This window comes from Mycteria americana, chromosome 19 (assembly GCF_035582795.1).
Source record: "Mycteria americana isolate JAX WOST 10 ecotype Jacksonville Zoo and Gardens chromosome 19, USCA_MyAme_1.0, whole genome shotgun sequence".
Lineage (NCBI taxonomy): Eukaryota > Metazoa > Chordata > Aves > Ciconiiformes > Ciconiidae > Mycteria > Mycteria americana.
The window spans coordinates 8,402,627-8,425,968 of NC_134383.1; the positions used below are offsets into that span (position 1 = coordinate 8,402,627).

Sequence of the window (23,342 nt, forward strand, 5' to 3'; positions counted from 1 at the left end):
CTGGCGTGAAACCTCTGGGGGCTCCCCAAATCCCTGCGGCTACCCCCAAGAGCCCGGCCGGCGTGGCTTTGCCGAAATCGGCGCCGCGAAGCCCTTGGGGGGCTGACGGCAAAATGAACGGCGAAGTTAAAACCGGCGTTTTCCGCTGGAAAAGCAGCGGCTGGGGAGAGCCCCGCAGCCCCACGGAGCGGCCGGGGTGCGGGTGAGACCCCTCGGCCCTTCTCCCCCCTCCCCGGGGCCCGGCTGTGCTTTCCCCTCCTTCCAGCCGGATTTTGCATGGATTTGTGTTTTAACCGGGACCGGGACCGGGACCGGGACCGGGACCGGGGGGAAAAGCTCCGGTTTCGCCCCTAGGGCGGGAGGAGCGGCCGGGCGCGGGGCTCCGCGGGGCTGCACCCGGGAAGGAGCCGGGACCGGGGCGGGACCGGGGCGGGGAGCGGCGGCCCCGCGGGGCGGTGAAAAGCAGCGGGGGGAGCGCAGCTCCGCCGCCGCCCGCCATGAGGGCAGCGCTCGCCCCCGGCGTCCGCCTGCTCCGCGCCCTCCCCCGGGACAGCCGGTGAGCGGGGACCGGGGCCGGGGGCAGCCGGGCTGGGGGGACCGGCACCGGGATGGGGATGGGGACCGGCACCGGGAGGGGGACCGGCCCTGGACCAGGGAACCGGCACCGGGCTGGAGACCGGCACCGGGAGGGGGACCGGCACCGGGATGGGGACTCGGCCCTGGACCGGGAGTCACTCACCCGGGGACCGACTCTGGACCGGAGGTCACTTGCCCGGGGACCGGTACCGGATGGGGCCGGCCCTGGACCAGGGAACCGGCACCGGGATGGGGACCGGCACCGGGATGGGGACCCGGCCCTGCGCACCGGTACCGGGCTAGGGAGCGGCCCTGGATCAGGGGACCGGCACCGGGCTGGGGACCGGCCCTGGACCGGGGGTCACTTGCCCAGGGACCGGTACCGGGCTGGGGATCGGCCCTGGACCAGGGGACCGGCACCGGGCTGGGGACCGGCCCTGGACCAGGGGCTGCTCGCCCGGGGACCAGCATCACTGCTCGGGCACCGGCTCCACCGTGAGACCGGATCCAGCGCAGCACCGGCACCGAGCCCGGGCGGTTCGGCGTGACCCAGGAGCCGGCCCCGTCCCGGGGACGGAGGGCACCGAGCCCCGCTCGGGCCCCGCTCGGCTGGGCAGGGGGGACCCCGCGGGGACCCCGCGATGGGCAGCAGCGCCCGGTGAGCCTCGAGCTGCCCCTCCGCACGTGCCAGGCCCTCGCCCTCAAAATTGGGTGGCATGCGGCCGACGCCAAGACCCCACCGGTTTCCCGCCCTTTTGGCGAGGTGACGAGCCCGCTGGCGCTTTGATTTTATTTCATATCTCTCTTTTTGTTGGAAGCCTGTTGGCAAACAACCCCTGTGCTTTTCCATCAGCTGTAATTTTCCCTGCCACAACACGTGGGGGCAAAAAAAAAACCAACAACCGACGCCAAATATCCGGCCGAGTCGGGTACGGCACGTGAAATTTCTCTTCCCCTTCCTTGCCGCGGCCTCTCCGCTCCCCTCGGATCAGCCCCGCAGTCAGCAGCAGTGATTTTGGGGGTGTTATTTATTTTTTTGGGGTGGAAACAAAATTTTTTAGCTGCGGTGCGGTCTCGGAGCCAGCACCCCGGCGCTGAGAGCTGCCCTGGATTTTGCAGGGTGTCTGGAATCGCTGCAGCTTCATGAAGAAGTGAAACTGCGAAGCGGAGCGGGATGGGCTAAAAGTGCAAAAAAAAAAAAAGGGCTTTTTTTCTTTTTCCTTTTCTAGACTTGGAGCAACCCCGTGACATTTCTCGGTGTCCTGACCGCTCGCACCCTCTGTGCTGCCGTAAAACCCTCTGCAAAACCCCTCTTAAATGCAGGATGGGGCCCCTTGGAGGTGCTCCCCCCGCTCCCGAGGGTGCTGGAGCCTCTTTGGGCTTCTCCAGACATCACCCATCGGCTTTGCCGGGAGCAGCGTCCCCATCCCTGAGCACAAACCCCATTTTTCCCCTATTTTCCCCCATTTTCCTGCATTTAATTCAAGCAAAAGGGATAAAGTCGCTACTTGGTGGAGGACCCGGAGCGGGTTTTGCTCGGGGCATCGCCCCCCTGCCTTTTTTTTTTTTTTTTTTCCATCTCATCTTTAATTAACGCCGGGAGTGATGATGAATCAGCCACGGTCTTGTGCCATCTTTCCACCCGTGACAGCCGGAAGGCGCTTGCTCACCCCATGGTTTGCCGGGACAGCAGCTCGAGGAAGGGGAAACACCAAAAAACTCCCCCTAAAACTCAGCCGATCTTTTTAAGCCGCATCCTTGGCTGTTTTGGGGGGGGCTGGTCGCCTCCCTAGGGGCTCGGCTGAGCCGGTTCAGCTCACCGATCCGGCAGAATTGTCCCCATTTGGTGCCGAGGGGCTATTTTGCTGGGGAAACAAGCAGAAACGAGCCCGTTTTTCCCCTTTCCCGCGTGTTCCTAAGACCTTGCAGGTTAAATAGCGCCGGAGCTGCGTGCGCACGTCCAAAATTCGCACCCCAGGATTCAACCTGGCTCCCACCCCCCCATACCTGATATTTTTCTCCCAAAAGTAGCAATTTGGGGGTGGGGGGAAAGAAGAGCACTGCTAACGCCAAGGCTGGAGCTGGCCAAGACGTCCCCGCCGGGCCGGGCTGTGCCAGCTGGGACGGTGACAGGCCACCCACCCCTGTCCCCGTCCTTGTCCCACCAACCCTGACCCCTCCGCTCGCTTCATCCCGCAGGTATCGGGGGCTGACGCTGGTGCTGACCTTCCTCTGCTACACCAGCTACCACCTCTCCCGAAAACCCATCAGCATCGTCAAGGTTAGCTCCAACCTCGCCCCGGCCGCGGGCAGAGGGGACGTGGGGGTCCCGGAGCACTCCCATTTCACCCTTTTTCTCTCCCCGCAGAGCCAGCTGCACCCCAATTGCTCAGCCTTGGGCCCGAACCCCCGCAACGACTCCAACAGCAGCACGTGGTGCAGCTGGGCACCCTTCGGTAAGGCTGAGCCCCCCCAGTCACCCCCAAAACTACCCTCGTGGCAGCCGAGATGGGCTCCCCCCCTGCCCTAAGCCTGGTCCTGGGCAGAGGTTTTGACAGGGTGCTCGTTAGGCACCCAGAGGTAATTAAGCAGCGCGCAGATGCCCTGTGCCCCCGGACCAAAGAGCAGCAGCGGGTGGCGAAATCGGGGCCGGCATGGGACTGAATCCCAACGCCGATGGCACCCGGCCACGCTCCGAGAACCCCCACTCCGGGGAGGAGGGTTTTGGGGATGGGGGACGGGGACGAGCTGCCACGGGGAGGGAAAACAAGATGGGGGCCAGGCTGACGGGGCCCTAATATTTCTTTTCCAGATGGGGACAACTACAAGGAGCTTTTTGGGGCGCTGGATAACGCCTTCCTGGTGGCCTACGCCATCGGGATGTTTATCAGGTACCTGGGTCCTTTGCACCCCTTTTCCTCCGCACACCAGTTTGCACCAGTCCGCCAGGGAACTGGTTTCCGTTGGGATGGGGTCATGCTAACGGGAAATTTCCTGTCCGTGCTCTTCCCTCTTTCCGCAGCGGCATTTTCGGGGAGCGGCTCCCCCTGCGCTACTACCTGTCGGGGGGGATGCTGCTGAGCGGGCTCTTCACCGCGCTCTTCGGCCTCGGCTACTTCTGGGACATCCACGTCCTCTGGTACTTCATCATCATGCAGGTGCGTCCGTGCTGGAGGATGCCCAGGCTCTGGATTTTACCGCTGCGGCCTCATCCCGATTTTTTGGTGGCTTTCAGGGATGGGGGTGGCCCAGTTTCCGAGCAGAACAACACCGGGCATTTCCACTCCCCGCAAGACCCGGTCGCGTGTGGCGTGGGCGCGGAAACCACGGGGCGCGCCTGTCTTGCCAAGCAGGGCGGGCGGGCGGTTTGGCAACACCAGCCGCTCCCGATTTAGCCATGGGAACGATGCAAACGGCTCCGGGATCGCCCCAGCAGAAAAAAAAAACCCAAACTGAGTGTTTTCTCGACAGCTTTGGGATGGGGGTGGCTATTTTTGAGCCCGGCTACCCGAAACAAGGCAGGGGCTGCGCTCTATGGATCAAGTTGGCACTCACCGGGTGCCGATGCTGTCTCGTGATGCTGCCTATCTCTTGCCAGGTCTGCAACGGGCTGGTGCAGACGACCGGCTGGCCCTCTGTCGTGGCGTGCGTCGGGAACTGGTTTGGGAAGGGAAAGTGAGTGTTTCTCTGGCGCGTCCCACCCCGGTCCTGGTCCCTGTTGGCCCTGGCAGCTGCCCCAGCGATGCCAACCCCGGCTCTGTCCCCGGCAGGAGAGGTTTGATCATGGGCATCTGGAACTCGCACACCTCTGTCGGCAACATCTTAGGGTCGCTCATCGCCGGCGTCTGGGTTTCCTCCGCCTGGGGCCTGTCCTTCGTCGTGCCTGGCATCATCATCGCTGCCACGGGCGTCATCTGCTTCTTCTTCCTCGTGGAGTGTGAGTGGTGTGATCCGGGGTGCAGCAGACGCCTGGCGTAACGCTGAGATCAGTGGGAGCACAATTTTAGTCCTTACCCATCTCCAAGCATTTTTGGCACCCCCAAATACTTCTTTCCAGCTTGTGGCAAGCAGGGCTGTGGACCTGACCACCACGGGGATGCTCGGCATCCTTTGGGGTCATCCAGGCAGGCTCAGCCCCTGTGCCGCTCGCTCCTCTCAGCCTGTCGTTCTAGGAAACATTTGGGAAGCCCTTTGGGATTTTACCAGGGTTTTTTGCTGCCGGGAAGCGGGTACCTGGAGACGCAGCCCAGTCCCGCAGGGTTCCCAGCCCCACATTTCTCCCCTGTGGTGTGAGATGCTGGAGGGAGAGCAGGCGGAGCGGGGCCGGTCCGGGCTCTCACGGGATCTCCTTTCTCCCTGCAGATCCCGAGGACGTCGGCTGCAGTCCGCCTCTGCATCACGTGAGTCGCATCGATTCCCAACGGGCTTGTCCCGGGCTGGGTGGTCGCTCAGTTTACAGCAAAACAACGGGGGCATCAGGCCATAACATCAGAAATTAGAGCGATGTTTGGTTATCACAGAGGACGCTCGTTGCTATTCCAGTGGGAGCATCCCCCGGGTCACGTCCCGGCAGCAAATCTGATGTTTCAGCCCCTTCCAGCAATGAGAGCCACATCTCCTGCCTTTGGCTTGCTTTTAGATGGCCTCCGACGAGGAGAACGCTGGAGGAGTGACCTCCAACGAGAAGGATCCTGAAGCGGTCACCTCCAACGAGGGACCGCTGAGCAGCTCAGGCCAGAGCAGCGTGGATCGCTCCGACAGCCCCAAGGAACCAGCCGAGGAGCCCGAAGCCATCAGCTTCCTCGGGGCGCTCCGGATACCCGTGAGTCGTGGGATGCTCCTTGCGTCGTGACGGGGATGGAGGAAAGAGCAAAGCCAGGGCAGCTCACCCATCAATGGGGTGCCCACAGGGCAAAAAATTGGGGAAAAAAAATCACCTCCCCATCCGGAGAAGGCTGGGAGAAGGAGGCTCCTCTGATGTCTTCTCCTCTCCTCCCAGGGCGTGGTGGAGTTCTCCCTTTGCCTGCTCTTTGCCAAGCTGGTGAGCTACACCTTCCTCTACTGGCTGCCCCTCTATATCGTGAACGTCGGTGAGTTTTTGGGGACGGTGAGGTGGGAGTGAGCCTGGCAAGGGGAGCATCTCCTCACCCCTCCCCTCTCCCTCGCAGCTCATTTCGGTGCCAAGGAAGCCGGGGACCTGTCGACCCTCTTTGACGTCGGGGGCATTTTAGGTTTGTCATGTACCTGGGCAGAGAGGGTGGATTGGGGGTGATTTGGGGACAATCCTGGCCTTGATAGAAAGTCCCCTCCACGGGAACGCTTTGCCGGTAACACCATCTCTTTCCCCAGAGCACCGTAGTGAAGTTTATTCAGCATCTGTAGCACTCAGCAGGCAGCAAATGTCCCTCGCTTTTATTTTGCCATCCAGGTGACCATCGCAACACTTTTCCTTGGGTCTCGCTTGCTCAGGCTCTCCTTTCTCTTAGATAAAGAATACATTTTGCAAGCGTGGAAGGGACCAGAGCTGCATGCAGGTGTAGGGAAACCATCTGCAGGGAGAAAGCAGTGTGGCTAAATCAAAGCTCTTTGCTCTGATATTATTATAGTTAACCTTGGGGGCCTCTCGCTCAAAAGAGGGGGGTTGAAAGAGCATCACAGTGCAGCATCTCGTTGGATTTTGGGTTAAGCCAAGGGCAAAGCTTTGCTGCTGGGGCGGCGTGACCAATACCTGCGACTCCTTCTTGCAGGGGGGATCTTTGCTGGCCTCATCTCTGACTACACCGGCGGCAGAGCCACCACGTGCTGCGTGATGCTGGTCATCGCTGCTCCCATGGTGCGTTGTCATGCAGGGAAAAAAGCCTGGTCACGAGGGTTTCCTCTCCTCTGGCTCCTTTGAGTCACGGCTGCCTTCCTCTTCCCAAGCACCCGGGATGAGCCGGTCACACGCTCAGCTGAGACGAGAGCTGGGATCGATCCAGATGTTCCCAGGGTGGACATCCAGATCTGGGGGCCGGGAGGGGATCGTATAGTCCTTGACAGCTAAAAAACCCCTTTAGGTCTGGTTTTTTCCTCCCTCCTGCCATAGCCCCGCTCTGTCTTAAAGCCTTGGGGGTCCCACTGGGCCGGTCCAGCTTTCATCTCTTTGTTTTGCATCCTGAAAGCCCCCGTGCCGACGGCCTCATGCTCCGCCGGCACTTGGCCGGGATGTCCTTCCCGAGCACCTGCACGGAGCTCGTTTGGCTTTGCTGCCGCAAAAACGCGGCTAATTAACTGTAATCCAAGCCTGGCTGGCTCTGGGTTGTGAGCCTCTCCCCTCCAAGAAGCTGGCGCGCACTGAAAAGCCGAGAGGCCGCATCACGTCCGCGTCCCCTGATAGCGCTGGCGGGGCAAATTACCGTCTGGCTTCAGCCGGCGGGGAGGCGCGCGAGCCTCGCCGGGCCATAAATCGCGGCAGCACCTCTCTTTGCCAGCTGCCAGGTATTTCATCTGGCAGGCAGACGGCGGGAGGCAGAGCCAAGGGCGCGCTCGGCTCCCCGTCCTGGCTGGTGCTCTCCTCTTCAAACGCTGCGTAGAGGAGGGGGTCTGCCAAGCTTGGCGCCGGCGATAATTCAGGTCCCCACCTTCTCCATCCTGTCCTTGGGATGCTGCTGCAAGGAAAATGCTTGGGAAAACAGCTGGAATAGCTGTAACTGGTTCATCTCATGTCTCTTGTCCAGCTGTTCCTGTATAACCATGTCGGCCAGAACGGCATCGGCACGTCAATAGGTAAGGAGCTCCTTGGCACAGCCGACTCCGTTCACCGAAGGGGCGATGGGAGATGCTGCGGACTCACTCGCCTTTATTTCTCCTCTTGAGCCGGTCTCCCGGTCCATGATTTGGGGGAGGGTGGTGCTGGATGAGCGTTTGCTGCCTGCCGGGAGTGCTCTCCGGAGGGAAAACGGAGATGCGCAGGAGACGGATGTGCGGGACAGTGATGTCTGCACATGGGCCGGGGACGATGGACCCAATGTCCTGCTGCTCCCTGCACTCAAAGATTTAATCTCTTCCCGGGTACTTCCGTGGCCATCTCGTTCCTCGTAGCGATGCTGATCATCTGCGGCGCTCTGGTTAACGGGCCCTACGCTCTCATCACGACAGCCGTTTCGGCAGATTTGGTAAGAAGCGCACCTCGGACCCTGCCACGCTGCCCTTGCACACCCAAAGGCTGTTCCTCTTTCTCGGAGGGATGTTTGCTGGGATTTTTACATTTTACCTTTGTTTTCCAATGCCTCTGAAGCCCGGCAGAGAAGGGCAGGGCTGTTACACCTCGTGCGGTCCACACCCTCCCTTAAACACTTTTTTTCCTATTGCTTTTTCACCTTGGCCGCATGACTCTGCTTTGGCCCCGCTGCATCTCCCTCTAAGCACAATCAGAGTGGAAAAATTTGCTGGGAAATCACCGGGGATTGCTGCCCGCTGTTGGCGATCCTGGTTTTGCTGTGGCTTGGCTGCAGGCAGCGTCTGAGTTCCGTCTTCCCATCTATGGCTGGGTCCGATGCATGGAAATTGCTCCCCGGGGTGTGAGCGGCCTCACGCTAGGACTTGCCAGCTGCAGACCCCAAAGCTACTTCTCCTCCTTATGTTTTGCTCCTCCATCCCTACAGGGAACCCACGAGTCTCTCAAAGGAAACGCCAAAGCCCTTTCTACTGTCACGGCCATCATTGACGGCACAGGATCCATAGGTCCGTACAGCTGGGGGACACCCAGCGCCGATTTCCCCCGGTGCTGCCGTGCTGGGGGGTCCTGACCCCCTCTCCCCCGTGCACAGGGCATCTCCTAATGTGCCTCGTGCTCCCTCGTAGGTGCCGCGCTAGGGCCGCTGCTCGCAGGGCTCATCTCCCCCACGGGCTGGAATAACGTCTTCTACATGTTGATAGCAGCCGACGTCTTGGCTTGCCTGGTAGGTCCCTCCCCGGCAGGAGTCGTTTCGCTACCCTGGATATTCAACGGCTCCGTTTTAGCTGCCCACTCGCTGGCAGAGGGCAGGGACAGTCCTTGGGAGACAGCCAGGCACAGGGCGAATTGCAAAGCCCTGTATCGACTCCAAACCTTTACCTCCACCCACTTGGCTTTTCCCAACGACCTCCTTCACGCACGGTTTTAGTTCATGCGATCTTCCCTAGGAAGAGCCTTAAAATTTATCTCCTGGCGATGGAAACCTCACGCCGAGGCTGGTGGCTGCAGAGCCGTTGGCCCCACAGCGATCCTCCACCTTTCCTCTTGCAGCTCCTCGCTCGCGTGGTGGTCAAAGAGGTCCGCGGGTGGTGCGGCTGCATAGCGAGGAAGAGAGGGTACGTACGTACCGCCCCGGGGCGGCCTCCGGTCCCGCGATGCCAAAACACGGCGTCGGTGCCGCTCTGGAAAGATGTTTGTTATCCCTTGCTGTCACTGCTGCATCTCCGCGCGGGCATCACGTCGGGCTTTGCGAGGCCGTCTGCCCGACGTCTCGCTCCTGTGGGCACAAAGAGACATTTCCACCTCGAGCCAGGGCAGCACCCGGGGGATTTTAGCCATCCACACCTCGTGAAACTCTCTCGGTGCTAAACACGCCGTCCTTGTGTCTTTGTAGCTCTAGCGTGCAGCTAACAGAGTCAGTGCTGGATGGGAAGTAGCTCGGTGTGAGTATCCCTGCTTGAGCCCTGAGGATTAAATGCAAACGCAAGCCTGATTCGCCCTGATTTCAAGTTTCGCTTGGCAGGCTCAGCCTAGAAACAGCCACTTCACTGATAATTTAAGGGCTCAGATCAAGATTTGGGAATCAAAGGATCAAATTGCGATGGCCGGGGAAGAGAGTGCGGATGGGCGGGTGGGCAGCGCATCCTCGTCTCCGGCTGACTTATGAGACGTTAGCCCAGATGCCCAATTAGCAAAACATTGATTAATGCACTTGAAACAGCCGAATTTATAGGCTGACTTACCCACCCATGCTAATGAGCTTGATTACACAGAGTGCGGGCTTGCTAATCAAATCCGTGGCCAAATCACTGCAGCAAGGGTGTAAATAATCTCCAAATCAGCACTGGCCTGTCTCCGATTGCCACCAAAGCCCCCCTGCGAGCACCAAGGGTGAAGGGGCCGCAGCCAGTCCCAGTGGTGGGGTGCCAGACCCCAGACCCCCCGCGAACGTTTGGTCCTTTATGTCTTGTGTTTGCAGGTGAAAGACCAATAGTCTGGGCCTCGCCCTGTGGTAAGTGCGGCCCAAATCTCCTTCTCCGGCCGCTGGTAAAGGGCTGTCGGGCTCTGCTCTCTGGTGCCAGGGCTGGTTGGGGTGAGGACTGTCCTGGCCGGGTCGGCACCGTCCCCATTTGCACCAAAATCCAGCTGTTTTGTGCTGGGGGAAGCAGCTGGCTCGGTTTCTGGAAATACCGCAATGCCTTAGGGGGCTTTGGGGAGCGCGCTGTCTCCGGAGCAGCTTGTGGAGAGGAGGCGCAAACGCTGGGGGGTTTTTTGGGGGATGTTTCAGCTTCAGCTGGAGACGAAACGGTGGCCGGATCTCCTCCTTGTGCCTGCTTCTCCTCCAGGCTTGCGGTGCAGATGGGGATGAGGTTTCCCGGCAGAGCCATTTCCCTTTCCATCTCTCTGGCAGCACCGCGGCACCGGTCACTGACCCCACCACCTGCCGAATGGTGCCCACTGCGCTCAGCCGCTCGCTTCTCTCCCCGCAGGTTTAAGGAGTTTTGACGTGCCCCCCGCGAGCCGCCCCGAGCCAAGAGGCCCTGAGGGAGGAGAGAGGCTGGGGCACGTCGGGAGCGCGTTCGTCTCGGCAGAGCCGAGGCACGGTCTCAGGCACAGCCCCGCGGGCTCGTACTGCCACCGTGGGTTTGCTTCGGAGGGAGGCAACGGCGAGGAGCAGTCCGAGGGCCCCGTCCGACCGGTTTTCTGGGCCGATTCTTTGCCGTCGGCCGTTTTATTAATAAAAATATGCGAAACCTGCGTTGCCACTCCGAGCCGTTTCCTGGTGGGGCTTGGCCAGGTCTGCGTGAACTTGGGGGCAGTGATTGCGCCCTTCTGCTTGCTGTTTTCCACGTGCAGCCTCTCGTTTGCAAGCCTGCCCCATCCCCGTGCTCGGTATTTCAGGATATCAGACGAGGAAGACTGCCAAATCACTTAAGGCACCACTTCACCGACAAAGCACCGCTTATTCTACGTAGAGAACATCCTTAGGCTTTTCACTGATCCCTAATTCAGCTGGTTTTGCTCCTCGTTTCATCTCACTGAAAAAAAAAAAAAAACAAAACGGCATTTTTCCTGATTATTACTATTCCTAATTCATACCATTTAGCCCCAAAAGAAGGACCCGTAGCCACGCATCAGCCCCCACGCCACGGCGAACAGCTGCTCGCATACCGTGGCTGCTCTCAGTCCAGCGTGGGTGGCTAATGGTCTTCGTTAGACATCTCCTAATTAGAAGGAGCCGTGCGACAGCCGGAGTCCCCGGGAGGTTAAACCGGCATTGCTGGCCTGCCGGCCACACGGTCTCCCCTGGGCAGAGGTGTGTCTGGGAGGCCCCGGCAGCGTCACTTGATTAAGGTGGGGGCCAGCTCTGTGGCCAGCTGTGCGCTCGTGGGGAGGCCCCGACTTTGATGTGCGAGGAGCTGGGGCGCGCGGGGCGTTTGCGAGCTGTGGGGTGCGTTTCCCAGCCCGCTCGCCATCGAGGGATTGCGGCCAGGCAGGCTCCAGCTCCCCGCCCAGAGGAGAGCAGCACCGGGTGCCAGGGGCTGCGTTTATGCCGGGTATAAATCTGAACTCTAATTGACTTCATCTCTTTGGATCTTAACCCAAGGAGAAAACATCTGGGCCTGATGTGATTTTATTAAGTGCTGATTTCATCAGTGAAGGGGAAAAAAAAAAAAGAAGAAAACCTGCTGGCCAGTTGGATCAGCTCCCTGTAAACCCCTGCAAGGCGATGGAGCAGCACGGGGCGGGACAGGCAACTCAAGAGAGCAGCAGCCCTGCGTTTGAGGTGGCGATGGCCTTCGGTCCCCTCCACGCTGACCCCCGGGAGCAAGCGGAGATGCTTGATGGGGCTTTGAAAACTCACTGGTTGCCTGCAGATCCCTGGGGCAGAAAGCAGGAGAAATGATGAGACAGGCAGAGAAAAGCAAAATCCCCAATTGCCCTTTTTCCCAGGGAAATAACCCCGACCTGAGACAAACCCTGATGGAGTCACAGGCAGAGGTGTCACGACAGGGTCTGTGCTCAGCAGAGACGAAGGGCTGACATCGCGGCATCCCCAGGCTGCATGGCTCCTGGCAAACGTGGCCTCTGACGGCACAAGGATCAACGATGCCAGCAAAGATGCCACGCACCGGGCTGAGAACAGTTATTTCAGTGCACGTGCGACTGAGCTTAATTGCCACTTAATTGTCACTTTACTTAATTGCTCTCCACCTTGAAGAGGAGGACGGGGGGCTTGAAATACATTTTCAAGCAAAAAAAACCCCCCAAAATCTCACAAGCCCTGACACACACAGGGGCTTATTGCAAAAGCAAGTCGGGGGTTTTTTTCCCCCCTTTCTTCCTTTTTTCCCCCCACCTCCTGCCTGTTCTTTCAGCTGATCATAGTTTTTCCGGGACAAATTTAGGCCTGGGCCACATCCCACTCATGTTTGGAAAGTCTGAGCAGCTTTGGCTGTGCTGCCGGGAGCAAGGAGAAAGGGCAGACAGCCCACAGCAGTTTTAAACTTAAAAAAATAAGGAGCCAAATGCCAAAGGAAACCCCCGATCTTGCTGAGATTTTGGAGATTGAGGGGCGGGCGGGAAGGCAGTGAGGGATCCCTTGGGTTTGCCCCAGCCAAAGGACTGTTTAAATCGAGCTGAGCTCCTCCGGGAGAAGCCTGCGACTCACCTCGTCTCGTTCCTCCTCCGCCGGAGAAGGGGCCGCTGCTTTTCCCCCTGCCACGAGCCCCTTCGGCGAGGGGGCTGTGCAAGCCAGGAGAGCACGAACACACGTCCGCTGCTGTCCTGCGGATGGGAAACAACATCGCGCCTGAAACGAGCTCGTTAGGAGTCCCTTTGGTAAATGCAGAGCCTGGGTGTTTTTCTATAGGTGACACCACAGCCCCCACCGCGGCGATAACCATTTCGGCCGAGCGAAGGAGGCAGCCTGGGAAGGGGCTGCACATATTTTGGAGGAACGCCGTCGGTCCGCCGCGCTGCTGTGAAGGTGAAGAGGTGGCTGGGGCACGGTCCGTAATTACCTATGCAAGGAGCAGCCGGTGAACGCTGAAGGGCTTTTTAATTAGCAGCCAAAGGCAAAGCGGGATTCAACAGCAGGGAAGCTGAAGTCAGCAAAGTCAAGGTGGAAATAAGAGGCCAGCTTTTACCAGTGAGGGTAATTAAGTGCCGGCAGAGCGCAGCACGAGGCGTGAGGAATTGCCGTCATTCAAGGACCTTAAATCAAGGAGAGGAGTTTCTCCTGCAGACACTTGCTCTCCCTCCAGCCCCGCTCGCTGCCCAGCCTCAGGCAGGAGGGAGCAGCTGCCCTCCGGTCGTGTAAGCCTGTGACGAGCTGGGTACCGGCATCCCGGTTGCGGGAGCATCCCTCCTCATTTCTAACGAGCCAGGCAGGGAATTTAGGGGGGAAAAGGGCTGTTTTCCCACCTGACCTGAAAGCAGTTTGGCTGCCCTCCTCCTGGTGCGCGCGATATCTCGTGCAAACATCCCTTTTGGCACGGCAGGTTTCTCTCGCTGGGATTTAGCAGGATTTTTCGCCTGCACGGGACTGTCTCCTCGGGACACGGAACACCCGGCGCTCCCACCCTGCAAGAGGAAAGCTGGGATCATTTGCTCGCAGTTTCGGGAGAAAGCTGGGCCGGAGCAGGGCTCCTTGGCTATATCATCTCCTGAGTTCCCAACACCTTCGCCAGCGACTGAGGTTGGGATTTAAGCCAAACCCACCCTCCCGCTACATATTAATTGCAAAACAAAAAGATCAGGGTGCTAGACAGAGGCGGATGTGCTAACGAGAGGTTATCCTCCGGGAGCTGAAGGTTTGGGTGGGGGGTGGCAGCAAAAAAAAAATAAAAATCACCATTTGGGGCTGGTTGGAAAGCAGCTCCAGCTCATACCAATTCCTTGACGCGGTCTTTCCTTTCCCAAAAATAAACAGGAACCGTCTGGAAAGCCCCTGCGTGGGGAGGAGCAGAATTGCCCAGAATAAATAAATACACGGAGAGAGCCCGGGTTGAGTTCATCCAGCCGTTCGTTCCCCGCTGCCAAGGGTGGCGAAGGATGAGGATGGAGCTCGAAATGTCTTGGGGGAGGGGGTGAGAGCACATGGGGCTCTTTCCCCAATTAGCAGGATTTTGGGGAAAGAGCCGAAATGGCCTCCTCGTGCAAGAGCCACCGCCCCCCTCCTGCAGCGTAGCTTTCCGCTCTCCCCAAAATACCCCCCCGTGCGATTTTGACTGATTTTAGTTACAAACAGATTAAGGGGACAGGAAAGGCAACTATCTTGGGTTTATTTACAGCGTGAAACTGGAAGAAGCTTCACATTTCTGCTTTTAGGGTTATTTTTTTTAGTGCCCCAGCTGCCTTTGCCGCGGTTTCCCCGTTCGTCGGACTCGAAGCCTGGCAAAACGCTGCCATCTCCGGCTGGCACGGTTTGCCACCGCGGCCTCACCGAGGCTCTCCAAATCAGCCCGCTGCTCTCGCACAAGCACGGGGAATAAAGACATGGCAGGCGCTGAGCCGGAGCGAGCTGCAAGACTAGCTTCGTGTTCATAAATGTTATTAAGACGATGAATTAAATATGAGTTTTGTTTCAGGCGTAACTTCAAAATCACCAAGAGACCCAATGCGCTTGTGTTGCATAAATGCTCGGCGTGTTCCTTAACACGATAGTTCGACTCCCTTGGACATAGGCTTCAGGATAGGAAGGGATTGAGCGTTTACGCGGCTCGAAAAGTAGATACTCCTCTGCTTTTTTTTTTTTTTTTTGAAATGTACTTACACATTTTTAGCTGACTGAGTTAGGGCTCCTGGGTGCTGGGGCATTTTCTGCAGGGGAAGCATTGTCTCCGAGCCCGCTAGCTCTGCCTTATTAATCTTTCATGTCCTGATAGCGATATTTTGTGACTGACAGCTGGCAGGACAGGGCTGGAAGAAGCCGGCTGGTTCTTTTATTTACTGGTCACCATCTTCAGTTCAAAATGAAAAAAGGTAAAAAAAAAAAAAAAAAAAAAAAAAAAATCTCTAAAACGGGGAAAAAAGAAAACTGTACAACAGCTACGAGTTTCTTGCCCTCAGGTTTTTGGCTATATTGCCCCTGAACACAGCTCAGGGCTGCGGCACTGTCTCGCACTCGGCTTTAACAGCACAGCAATACTCGCTGCCCTCTCAACCGTGAAAGGCTGAGCGGCTTCATCCCTCCGGGGCTGGAAAACGCGAGCCGCGACGTAACTCACCTCACCCAGCTACCGCGGGGCACCTGTGGGAACCTCTCCACAGCACAGCATGGATGGTAAAGGCTCCTTCCCTGCTCCGAAACGGTCGCACGATGCTCCGGGCCACCAAAATGCTTTTCTCCTGCAAGCGAGTTAAAAGCTTTGTGAGATTTCATGCAAGAAAATAAGCCATCGCTATTGAGGGATGGCTAAGACAGGGCAAAGCAGTAATTATTGCTAGTTAAGTACAGACATCCAGCCTGTGCGAGCCGCTGCTATCAACAGATTGATTTGCAGCACGGGCAGGGGACGGAGGTATCTGCCAGCTGACAGCTTGGCCCAGCCTCCCCGCTCCCCTTCAGCAGGGCTCTTCCCCTCCGTTTCCATGAAAAAACAGAGATAAATGGGATTTGACCCCATTGCTGCTGCTGAAAAATATAAAAAGTGTTTTCTCTCCCCAAGAGGAAAGGTATTGGAGTCAACTACCGGCTTCAGCCAGTGGTCTGCACTAGTGTGAGCGATGTTTTTATATTTTAGGGTAGCAGAAACTGTGACCCTTCAGCTCCCCACCCCAGGATGACAACTTGGGGTCCCACCACACGTGGGAGACCCTTGGGCATCAGCACGGTCCTTGGGAAGCACGAGGGTTTTTTAATGGGCTGGGAGGCGAGACCCGGCTTTCCTCCGCATCCTTGCGGAGGGGAGATTTCAGGGAACAGGGATTACTCCCCCATTTCAAATCCCCCACCAAATGAAGCCAGATCGTTCAGCTCGTTCCTGGGAATGCTGCAGGAAGTGCCAGTCGCAGGGACAACAGAGGAGTAAACGGCCAAAGGGACTGTCCCCAACAATCCACAACCACACGCTCAATTTCCAAAAACACCCCCTCGTCTGCCACAGGAAAAGGCGGTTTTCAGAGACGCTGTCACCAAAGGGTGGCAAAAGAGACTAAATAAAGACCGAGTCAGGGGTTTCTCAGAGAGCTTTATTAAAACTACGGTGAAAAAGGAACAATAAAAATCCATCCCTTGTGGATAACAGTAACAAACCATCTTGGCTCGGTTCAATTCATTGAATCAAGTGTAGTACAAAGTGCATGGATTTCAACTCTCCTGTAAAAGAGAAAAGAAGAGAGAGGTTAAAGCACCTTTGCAGTCTGCAGAGTCCCTGGAGAGGAAAGTGCTCGTGCTCAGTCCAAACTTTGCCTTTAAAGATGAAAGACGCAGCGCTTGGGTGCAAGCGACATGCTTCGCTCCCTTCACCGGCTCTTTCCGAGCTCAGAAAAACTCGGCGCGTTCACCTCCGCAACAGTCTCCTGGTCTCCCTTCCTGGTTTGTTGCCATGAAAATGGGATTTTCTCTTCGCGGGGATCGCTGCCTCCAGCTGCCGCTAGCTGCTGTGGAGCGGTTTGGCGTACATCGGCTCCATGAGGTGGTAAATCAGGAGGAGGAACAGGCACCCAAGTAAGACCAGGCTCATCACCGCCAGGAGGACGAAGCGGCCGATAAAGAAGGTGTCCACGATCTGCAGAGAGCAGGAAAAAAAACCCCACAACACACGTTACAGCCTTGGTCTGCGCCAGGAGCCTGGAGGGAGCACACCACGTCCTGGAAAAGAGGACTGCCCAAAAAGATCACCCCAGGAGGAAAACCTTTGGGGTTCCCCCAGATTTTCTCCCATTGCTTTTCATTCCTGACACAGATGTTCTCTGTGGGAAGCGGGGTGTGCGACAAATGATTGAAAGAAAAATCCCTTTCCTCTGAAAAAAGCCTCTCGTGGGAAAGCTAATGTGGAGGAAAAGAGCAGCACAGTACCGAGCACAGGGAAGACACACGAGTCAAAACCTGCGGCAGCTCTCCCCGGCCACAAACCTCCCAGTGCTGCAAGGAGCTGCGCACAATTCTTCCCTTTCAGAAAGGAAACGGGGGCAAAAAAGAAAAGAAAAAGATTAAAAAAAAGAAGATACAGCAGCAAGGCAAGACACAATGAGAAACCAACCACAAGAAGGCTGGTTACGAAATCATCCTGTCGGCTCCTGAGACTACCCCAGAGCTTCGCTCACCCCCGGCTCAGTTTTCTAAAACGCATTAGCACACGCTCAGCCTTGGTGTTGCTGCAGAAAGAGTCTCTTGTGAGCAACGCCTTGGCTCCTTCTGCACGTTTCACTTTTTAATTAGCCAATTAGCAGAGTTTCGGTGCAGAAAGCCCAGGTCATGTATTATTGATAGTGAGGGCAGGTCCAGTCCAATTGAAGATCCGAAAAAAAATAAGCTTTCCATTTCTGCTGGCCTCCCGGGCACAAACATGCGCTCGGCTGCCCTTCATCTCGCTTCCAACCTTTACACGAGCAGGTCCCATGCAAGGCAGAGAAAAGAAAAAACTTACAAGGATCTTTAGTAGCGATTTACACAGACCAAGATTTAGAAGAACAATAATTAATGTGCATTAATAATAGAACAGAGGAAATGGCACCTAAAACGCCACAAAACTTAGTGTATTCAAAGCTCAAAGAGCTCTGGGAAAGCTCAAGATTGTGGCTCAGGCAGCGGTCCTACAGGCAGCCTGATGCGACCCGAAATCGAGGGAGATCCTTGTGCCTGACAACACAGACAAGGGGCTGTCTGAAAACACAGATGGCTCCATGCTTGACCGCGGTAATAACCTACAAGAGAGCCAAAATGCAGTTACTGAGCTTTAAAATAGAAAACAGAGCTGGGGGAAAGTGAAAGGCTGCAGAATTAGAGGGAAAATTATCAAAACTACCTGCTGCGTGGCTATTGCCGTGCTCCAAGGTGTGTTGGAAGATGGAGGCAGGCGGGAGGACAAGAGAGCCAGGACCAAGCTGTGAAAGGGGACGGCAGAGGGGGAGCAGAAGCTGCTTGAGCTCAGGGCTGGGAGGGATAAAAGTACGGGTGCCATTGCTGCACAGAGCCCCTTGGGCCTGGGGATGGGAGAACGGGGGCTAAAATCCACAGGTCACGTACAGCAGCATGTAAATAAGGGATTTTGTTACGGAAATAACTAGATGCTCGCTCTGTGAGTGACACAGCCTGCACCAACGGGAGCCTTGTGCTGGAGCAGGAGCTGCAGGAGACCGAAAAGGCAGCACAGGACCATCCCCGAGGTCAAGGCCCATCCTCAGGGCGGCAGCTGGGGCCATCCCTGAGGTAAAGGCCCATCCCCGGGGCCTCAGGGCACCTATGAGGGCCAGCCCTGAGGGAAAGGCCTGTCCCTGGACTCCATCCTGAGGTAAAAGCCCATCCCCGGGGCCTCGGGGCACGTATGAGGGCCAGCCCTGAGGGAAAGGCCTGTCCCTGGGCTCCATTCTGAGGTAAAGGCCCATCCCCGGGGTCTCAGGGCAGCAACTGGAGCTTTCCCTGAGATAGAGGCCCATCCCCAGGGCCCCAGAGCGGCAGCTGGGGCTTTCCCTGAGGTAACATCCCGCCACCCCCGGGCCTCCTCGGCCAGGCAGGCCGTGGCGTGGGCTCACCTCATAAGCAGCGGCTGTAGCCGGGCGCTCGTCCTCCCGCGGGAAGAGCAGCAGCGCGGCGCTGAGGATGGCGGCTCCCAGCGTCACCAGCACCACGGCGAACCTGCGGGGAGAGCTGCCTCAGCACCGGACCCGACCTGATCACACCCTCCCAACCCCTTTACCCGCCGCTCACCGGGCCCGCCCGGCTGCCCGGGAGAGCACCAGGCAGAGCAGCAGCGCCAGGCCCCAGAGCAGCTGCAGCAGCAGCACACCCGGCCCCAGGCCCAGCGCCATGCCCGCCATGCCGCCCCGCCGCTGCCGCTTCCCCCTAGCAACCGCGCCGCGCCGCAGCGAGTAAGCCAATCGGCGTCGCCTGCCGCTCGCCCGCCGCTTCCCATTGGCTGTGGGGCGGACCGCGGGGGCGGGGCCGCGGCCGCAGCTTTTCCCGCGCCCCGAGAGGCGGGGCCGCGCCCCTGGGCTCCGTGCACGCCGGTCCCGGTCCCGATCCCGATCGCGATCCCGGCCCCGGCTCTCCTGGCTCTCCCGGCAGCAGGGAGCTCACAGGACCCTCCTCCGGCCGCTGCCCCTCCCGCCTCTGCAGCCCCCATACCGGTCCTGGGAAGTGCTCCCGGTGGAACGGGAATTTCCCCCCACCCCTGCTCCCGTTGCAGCCGGATCGGTGTTTAATTAAGCCAGCGCTACTCGTTGCATAGGCTGTGCCCTCCCCGCTGCGGGGAGCATCCCTGTTTGAGCGAGGTCTCAACCCCCAAACCCTAAAATTGCACTGCCCACACCCGCAAAATATTTAGGGCCAAAATCAGGCAGATTTGGTTAATACAAACGTGGCTGGATACGGCAAGGTTTTACACTGCTGTGGGACAGCCACACCGGGGGTCGAGGGCCTCCGAGCCGAACCGAGGAGGTTTATCAATGCACCGAGCAACTTTTAATACCAAGACAAGAGGGATTTCCATTTTAAACCCACTTTTCTGCCTGTTTTTAACTCCTGTTTCTTCCCCATCGCATCTCGCCCATCAGACTCTGGCCGGTGTGGTTTGCTGGGTGACTTTATGCCGCTACTCATGGTTCGTCTACCAGTTAACCCCCCAAAAAGTAAATACGTTGATATATTCAGTTTTTCCTCTCAACTACTTGAAGTCGGATGACACTTTGACTGCATAAAATGTCATGTAACCGCTGTTTTCTTTCTGTCATTTCTTTCAATGGGAGGAATAAAATGGCGATTAATTATGCTGCACGGCATCGACCTGCCTTTTCCTGCGATGAAATCAAAGTCGCCAGCGTGACATCAACCAGTTCAGCAAGCAGAGCACAAACTGTTTCCGACACCTGCCTTTACTTGGCACCGAGTAGGAACCGCCTGCCAACATATTAAAAGCGTATGTTTGATAGCAAACTCCTTCCCGCACTGTCTCGTGCCGTTAATCCCACCAGAGAAGGGTTTTTTTTCCTCTGCAAACCCCACGTCGGCGATGTCCCTCTTCACCGTCGTTTTCCCAACTTGTCTCTTCCATTATTCCCTGTGCTTCCTGCTCCTGTTGGCAATCAGAAATTATAAATTTGCTCCTGTTGTTTGAGAATCTCCCTTTGCTTTTCTCTGTTTTCCCATTTATTTGCATTTTTGGACCCCGGAAGGTTGTAAACCACCAAATTTCTTCCTAGCCCTGTTTTCATAGAGACCCTTCTCTTTCTGCCATTCCTCTTCCATCCTTTGGCTTTCCATCTAAAAGTGATCATTTTTGTCCATCAGCCAACGAGGCTTTTCCTTTACCGAATTTTCCCTTCTACCTTTTATCCGCAGCTTTAACAACGGCAGCTTTAACCCGTTCCCGTATCGGCTGGGTCTTTTCACTATTTATTATCTCCTTCAATGCGTCTTGGTGCTGCCTGGTAGTTTCTTGATGCCGGCGATGACGATATTAAGCAAGTCCAAGAGAGCTTGAATCATCCAGCTATTGAACCCACTGCTGGACCACGCCACGTCCCAGATATTTGGCCAGAGGTCGAAGAATAAATCGATATATGCCCCAGCAACCACATCCAGCGGCCAGGTTTTAGCCATGTTGCTCACTGGTTTTAATCCCACCTGTGGTATCCAGCATAGTTGGGCTGATGGTAACTCAAGCGCTAAGATTTGGAGATGAAATGATGCCCAGCATCCCAACGCACTCCAAAATATCCCTATAATGTTTATTCATATGGCACATATGGTGTTGCAGCAGGGCTATGGGTTTCTTTCAGCACAACGTAGGCAAGCAGTAAATCCACAGTTAAGGAATTGGGAGGAGGTACTTGGGAAAACAAACCTCATTGGTGTGATATCTCCAAGCACAACCTTCCTTAGAAATTTCTTCGACCCATCTGCAACGAAACACATCACCCTAAACACCCTCTTCTTTATCTCAGCCTCCCCCCAGCATCATGATGGGGATTTGCCTTACGGGACCGCTCCGGCAGCTGGTCAGCTGAATGCAAAGATTCGATTTTATGGCCAAAGAATAATTTATTGCTGTCCTAAAATAGGGGGGCTTTTTTCCAGCTTTTACCTGCTAGGATCATTTACTGCTTGTGTCAGAGTTGCCTTGCACCTGTAAAAGAAAAAAAAAACAAGGGGGAAAAAACAATGCTGAATATAAAATGTGAATTAAAAACTGCAGGAAAGCAGCAGAAATTGAGGATTTTTGCATTGTTTGCAGCAATTGCATGACTCTGGGAGAAACTTCATATTTGTGGTGATTTTTTCCGGGATAACAGCTGACGTGGGGATGTCTGCAGATCTGAGTTTCACCGAGACTTTTCACTTGCATCCAAACCCTTGCTCTGGGCAGGACGCATCAAACCCATGAGAAACGATGTGGTAACAATTAATTCCAGGTCCAATATATTTAATATCAATAATCTAAGTACCGTAAAGCCTTTACTGGCAAGGCTCTCAAGTGATACCGTGCTTTACGTGGTAAATAAGGAGAAGCGGAGTCCTTCGGATGCAGTTGGATGCTCACAGCCCAACAAAACCCAATGCAAAGAATTTATTTGGACACCAATAATTCAGGTGGTCGCCGATGGATGGGAGATGCGGTCCTGCCCAGGAATGATTTGAAGGATGCTTCATCACCGCGAGTGGTTTTTCCCAAGGAAAAGATCAGGGGATTGCGGCGTTTCTTGGCAAAGGCATGAAAAAGATCCTGATGTTGGAATTGGACAAAATGGGCTTGGCAGAGAGATGCAATTAGCACCGAGGTTAATCAAACGCTTGGCCCAGGAGGACGGAGAGGTCACCTTACTTCAAGGGCTGCAAGGCAGGATCAGATGGATCAAAGCTCTTTTGTAAGACGCCACTTGAGCAGCAGTCCCCAGAAACGGCGGGGGTTGGGGTCGAGAGGGCCTTTTTTTGGGTTAAAACCTGCAAATCCACCATGCTCGGCTCATCCCGGTGGCCAAAATGACCAACACGATCTAATATCAAATGATATTAAATGGTCAGACTCTTGGTGGCGGAGTTGGAAGCACTTGGGGGAATTGATTTAAAACTCTTCGCGCAGTCGTAAAACTTGCAGTTTTACGGCTGGAGCTCCCCGACGCTCCAATATTAGAATTAAAAAGAAACAGGCGTTGATGCAAGCAAGAAAATATTCTGCTCCTGATTTAAAGACTAGCGAATTGCTAAATATTTTTATTAGCGGCAAATTTGCAGCTTGCTGGAACTAATTTCACGCCCGGTAGATATGGAGCTTAAGCTGGGGATGGCGTTAAATTACTCTCTTGTAAAGATATTTAAGCCTTATGATGGGGATGCCGTTAGATGGTGGGGACCTGGCTGGGGACCCCCTTTTTGGGGTGGCTCCTCGTGGGTTGGGATCCCGGGGACGGCAGCTGGAGAAAGCCGAGCTCTTGCAGCATTGGTACAAACCCATCATTTCCCCCGCAGGTGCGATAGGAACCGCCAAACCCCCTCATTTGCATAAATTTGCTTACGGAGGTTTGCTGCAAACGGGGATGGTTGTGGGGCCCCAGGATCCTCCAGCCTGGAAAGATGCTATTTGTATTTTTGGGGTGGTTTTGGCTTATTTTGGAGATTATTTAGGATATTCAGGTTTTAATTGATGTAATTGATTTTTAAATTTATTTAATTGAGTTTTACATTTATTTAATTGATTTTTAATTTATTTAATTGATTTTAATTATTTTAATTGATTTTTTTATTTAGGATATTCTGGGTTTAATTGATTTAAGAGATGGGTAAAGGCAGGTGCAGCTGGATCCCCAAACACCGCTTGCCCTCCATGCCCATTATTTCCACATCTTCTTCGTCGGCTGGAGGTTTTACGCCTTGGAGATGGTTTTCCAGCCCAAATCCCTCCGTCCTCCTTCTGCAAAGCCTCTGGGTGCACCAGGAAACACCCAACTTAACACAATGGGAAAAACCCATCCAGTTTCTGTTTGCCCAGATACAAACCAGGACAGGTGCAGGGATGGAGTCGGAGGATGTGGAGCCCGAGAAAGCAAAGTGAAGGCGTCGAGAGGATCCGATTACCCCTCTAAAAATACCTCCGGGAGGGTGGCGGTGGTAAACAAGAGCTATTTAAATCCCCCGGTCCACTTTCTGCGATGGAAATACATGAGGTTAAATAGTTCTCCCGGACTTCTTGGAGGACATGTATGGCCGAGAAGTGCTAAGTTGCCCTTTTCCGAAGAGAAATCCCTAAGAAAAGAAAGTTAAAATAATAGGAGAGGGTTTGTAATGGCTCCGGTGGGGATATGGCTCTCTCTTGCAGGAACCCACTTTGGATTATCTTTCTCTTGCTGATGGCGGAAATCAATTTTAATTGTCCTGACGGGAAATGAG

General features: G+C 55.9%; 2 protein-coding genes across 5 annotated transcripts; one reads left to right on the forward strand and one right to left on the reverse strand.

Moving 5' to 3' along the window:
- The first annotated feature begins 431 nt into the window (after positions 1-431).
- On the forward strand, positions 432-10,549 carry SLC37A2 (solute carrier family 37 member 2). 2 transcript variants are annotated; one of them, XM_075521261.1, is made up of 19 exons: positions 432-556; positions 2,776-2,857; positions 2,945-3,032; positions 3,389-3,467; positions 3,599-3,734; positions 4,175-4,251; positions 4,347-4,513; positions 4,939-4,976; positions 5,216-5,398; positions 5,576-5,666; positions 5,745-5,807; positions 6,324-6,409; positions 7,293-7,341; positions 7,657-7,730; positions 8,220-8,298; positions 8,419-8,516; positions 8,843-8,907; positions 9,771-9,803; positions 10,282-10,549. In XM_075521261.1, the coding sequence occupies exons 1-18, from the start codon at positions 498-500 to the stop codon at positions 9,772-9,774; spliced, it is 1,518 nt and encodes a 505-aa protein (XP_075377376.1). In that variant the 5' UTR covers positions 432-497; the 3' UTR covers positions 9,775-9,803; positions 10,282-10,549. The 2 variants fall into 2 exon arrangements, with proteins under 2 accessions (XP_075377376.1, XP_075377375.1); XM_075521260.1 differs by lacking the exon at positions 9,771-9,803.
- A 5,425-nt stretch (positions 10,550-15,974) lies between these two features.
- Positions 15,975-18,798, reverse strand: TMEM218 (transmembrane protein 218). 3 transcript variants are annotated; one of them, XR_012778409.1, is made up of 4 exons: positions 18,669-18,798; positions 18,494-18,596; positions 16,304-16,527; positions 15,977-16,115 (listed from the first exon to the last, which is right to left on the reverse strand). XR_012778409.1 is itself a non-coding variant. In XM_075521222.1 (3 exons), the coding sequence occupies exons 1-3, from the start codon at positions 18,776-18,778 to the stop codon at positions 16,393-16,395; spliced, it is 348 nt and encodes a 115-aa protein (XP_075377337.1). In that variant the 5' UTR covers positions 18,779-18,798; the 3' UTR covers positions 15,975-16,392. The 3 variants fall into 3 exon arrangements, 1 of the variants encoding a protein (XP_075377337.1); XR_012778408.1 differs by having other exon boundaries at positions 16,209-16,527; XM_075521222.1 differs by having other exon boundaries at positions 15,975-16,527.
- Positions 18,799-23,342: the final 4,544 nt, after the last annotated feature.

Excerpts from the sequence above, each read along its gene's own strand:
- SLC37A2 (XM_075521260.1), top strand. The coding sequence starts at position 498 with ATGAGGGCAGCGCTCGCCCCCGGCGTCCGCCTGCTCCGCGCCCTCCCC. Across the intron at positions 5,399-5,575 it reads TCGGGGCGCTCCGGATACCC|GGCGTGGTGGAGTTCTCCCT; the intron begins GTGAGTCGTGGG and ends CTCTCCTCCCAG. Across the intron at positions 8,299-8,418 it reads TGACGGCACAGGATCCATAG|GTGCCGCGCTAGGGCCGCTG; the intron begins GTCCGTACAGCT and ends GCTCCCTCGTAG.
- TMEM218 (XM_075521222.1), bottom strand. The coding sequence starts at position 18,778 with ATGGCGGGCATGGCGCTGGGCCTGGGGCCGGGTGTGCTGCTGCTGCAG. Across the intron at positions 18,597-18,668 it reads CGGGCAGCCGGGCGGGCCCG|GTTCGCCGTGGTGCTGGTGA; the intron begins GTGAGCGGCGGG and ends CTCTCCCCGCAG. Across the intron at positions 16,528-18,493 it reads CTACAGCCGCTGCTTATGAG|ATCGTGGACACCTTCTTTAT; the intron begins GTGAGCCCACGC and ends TGCTCTCTGCAG.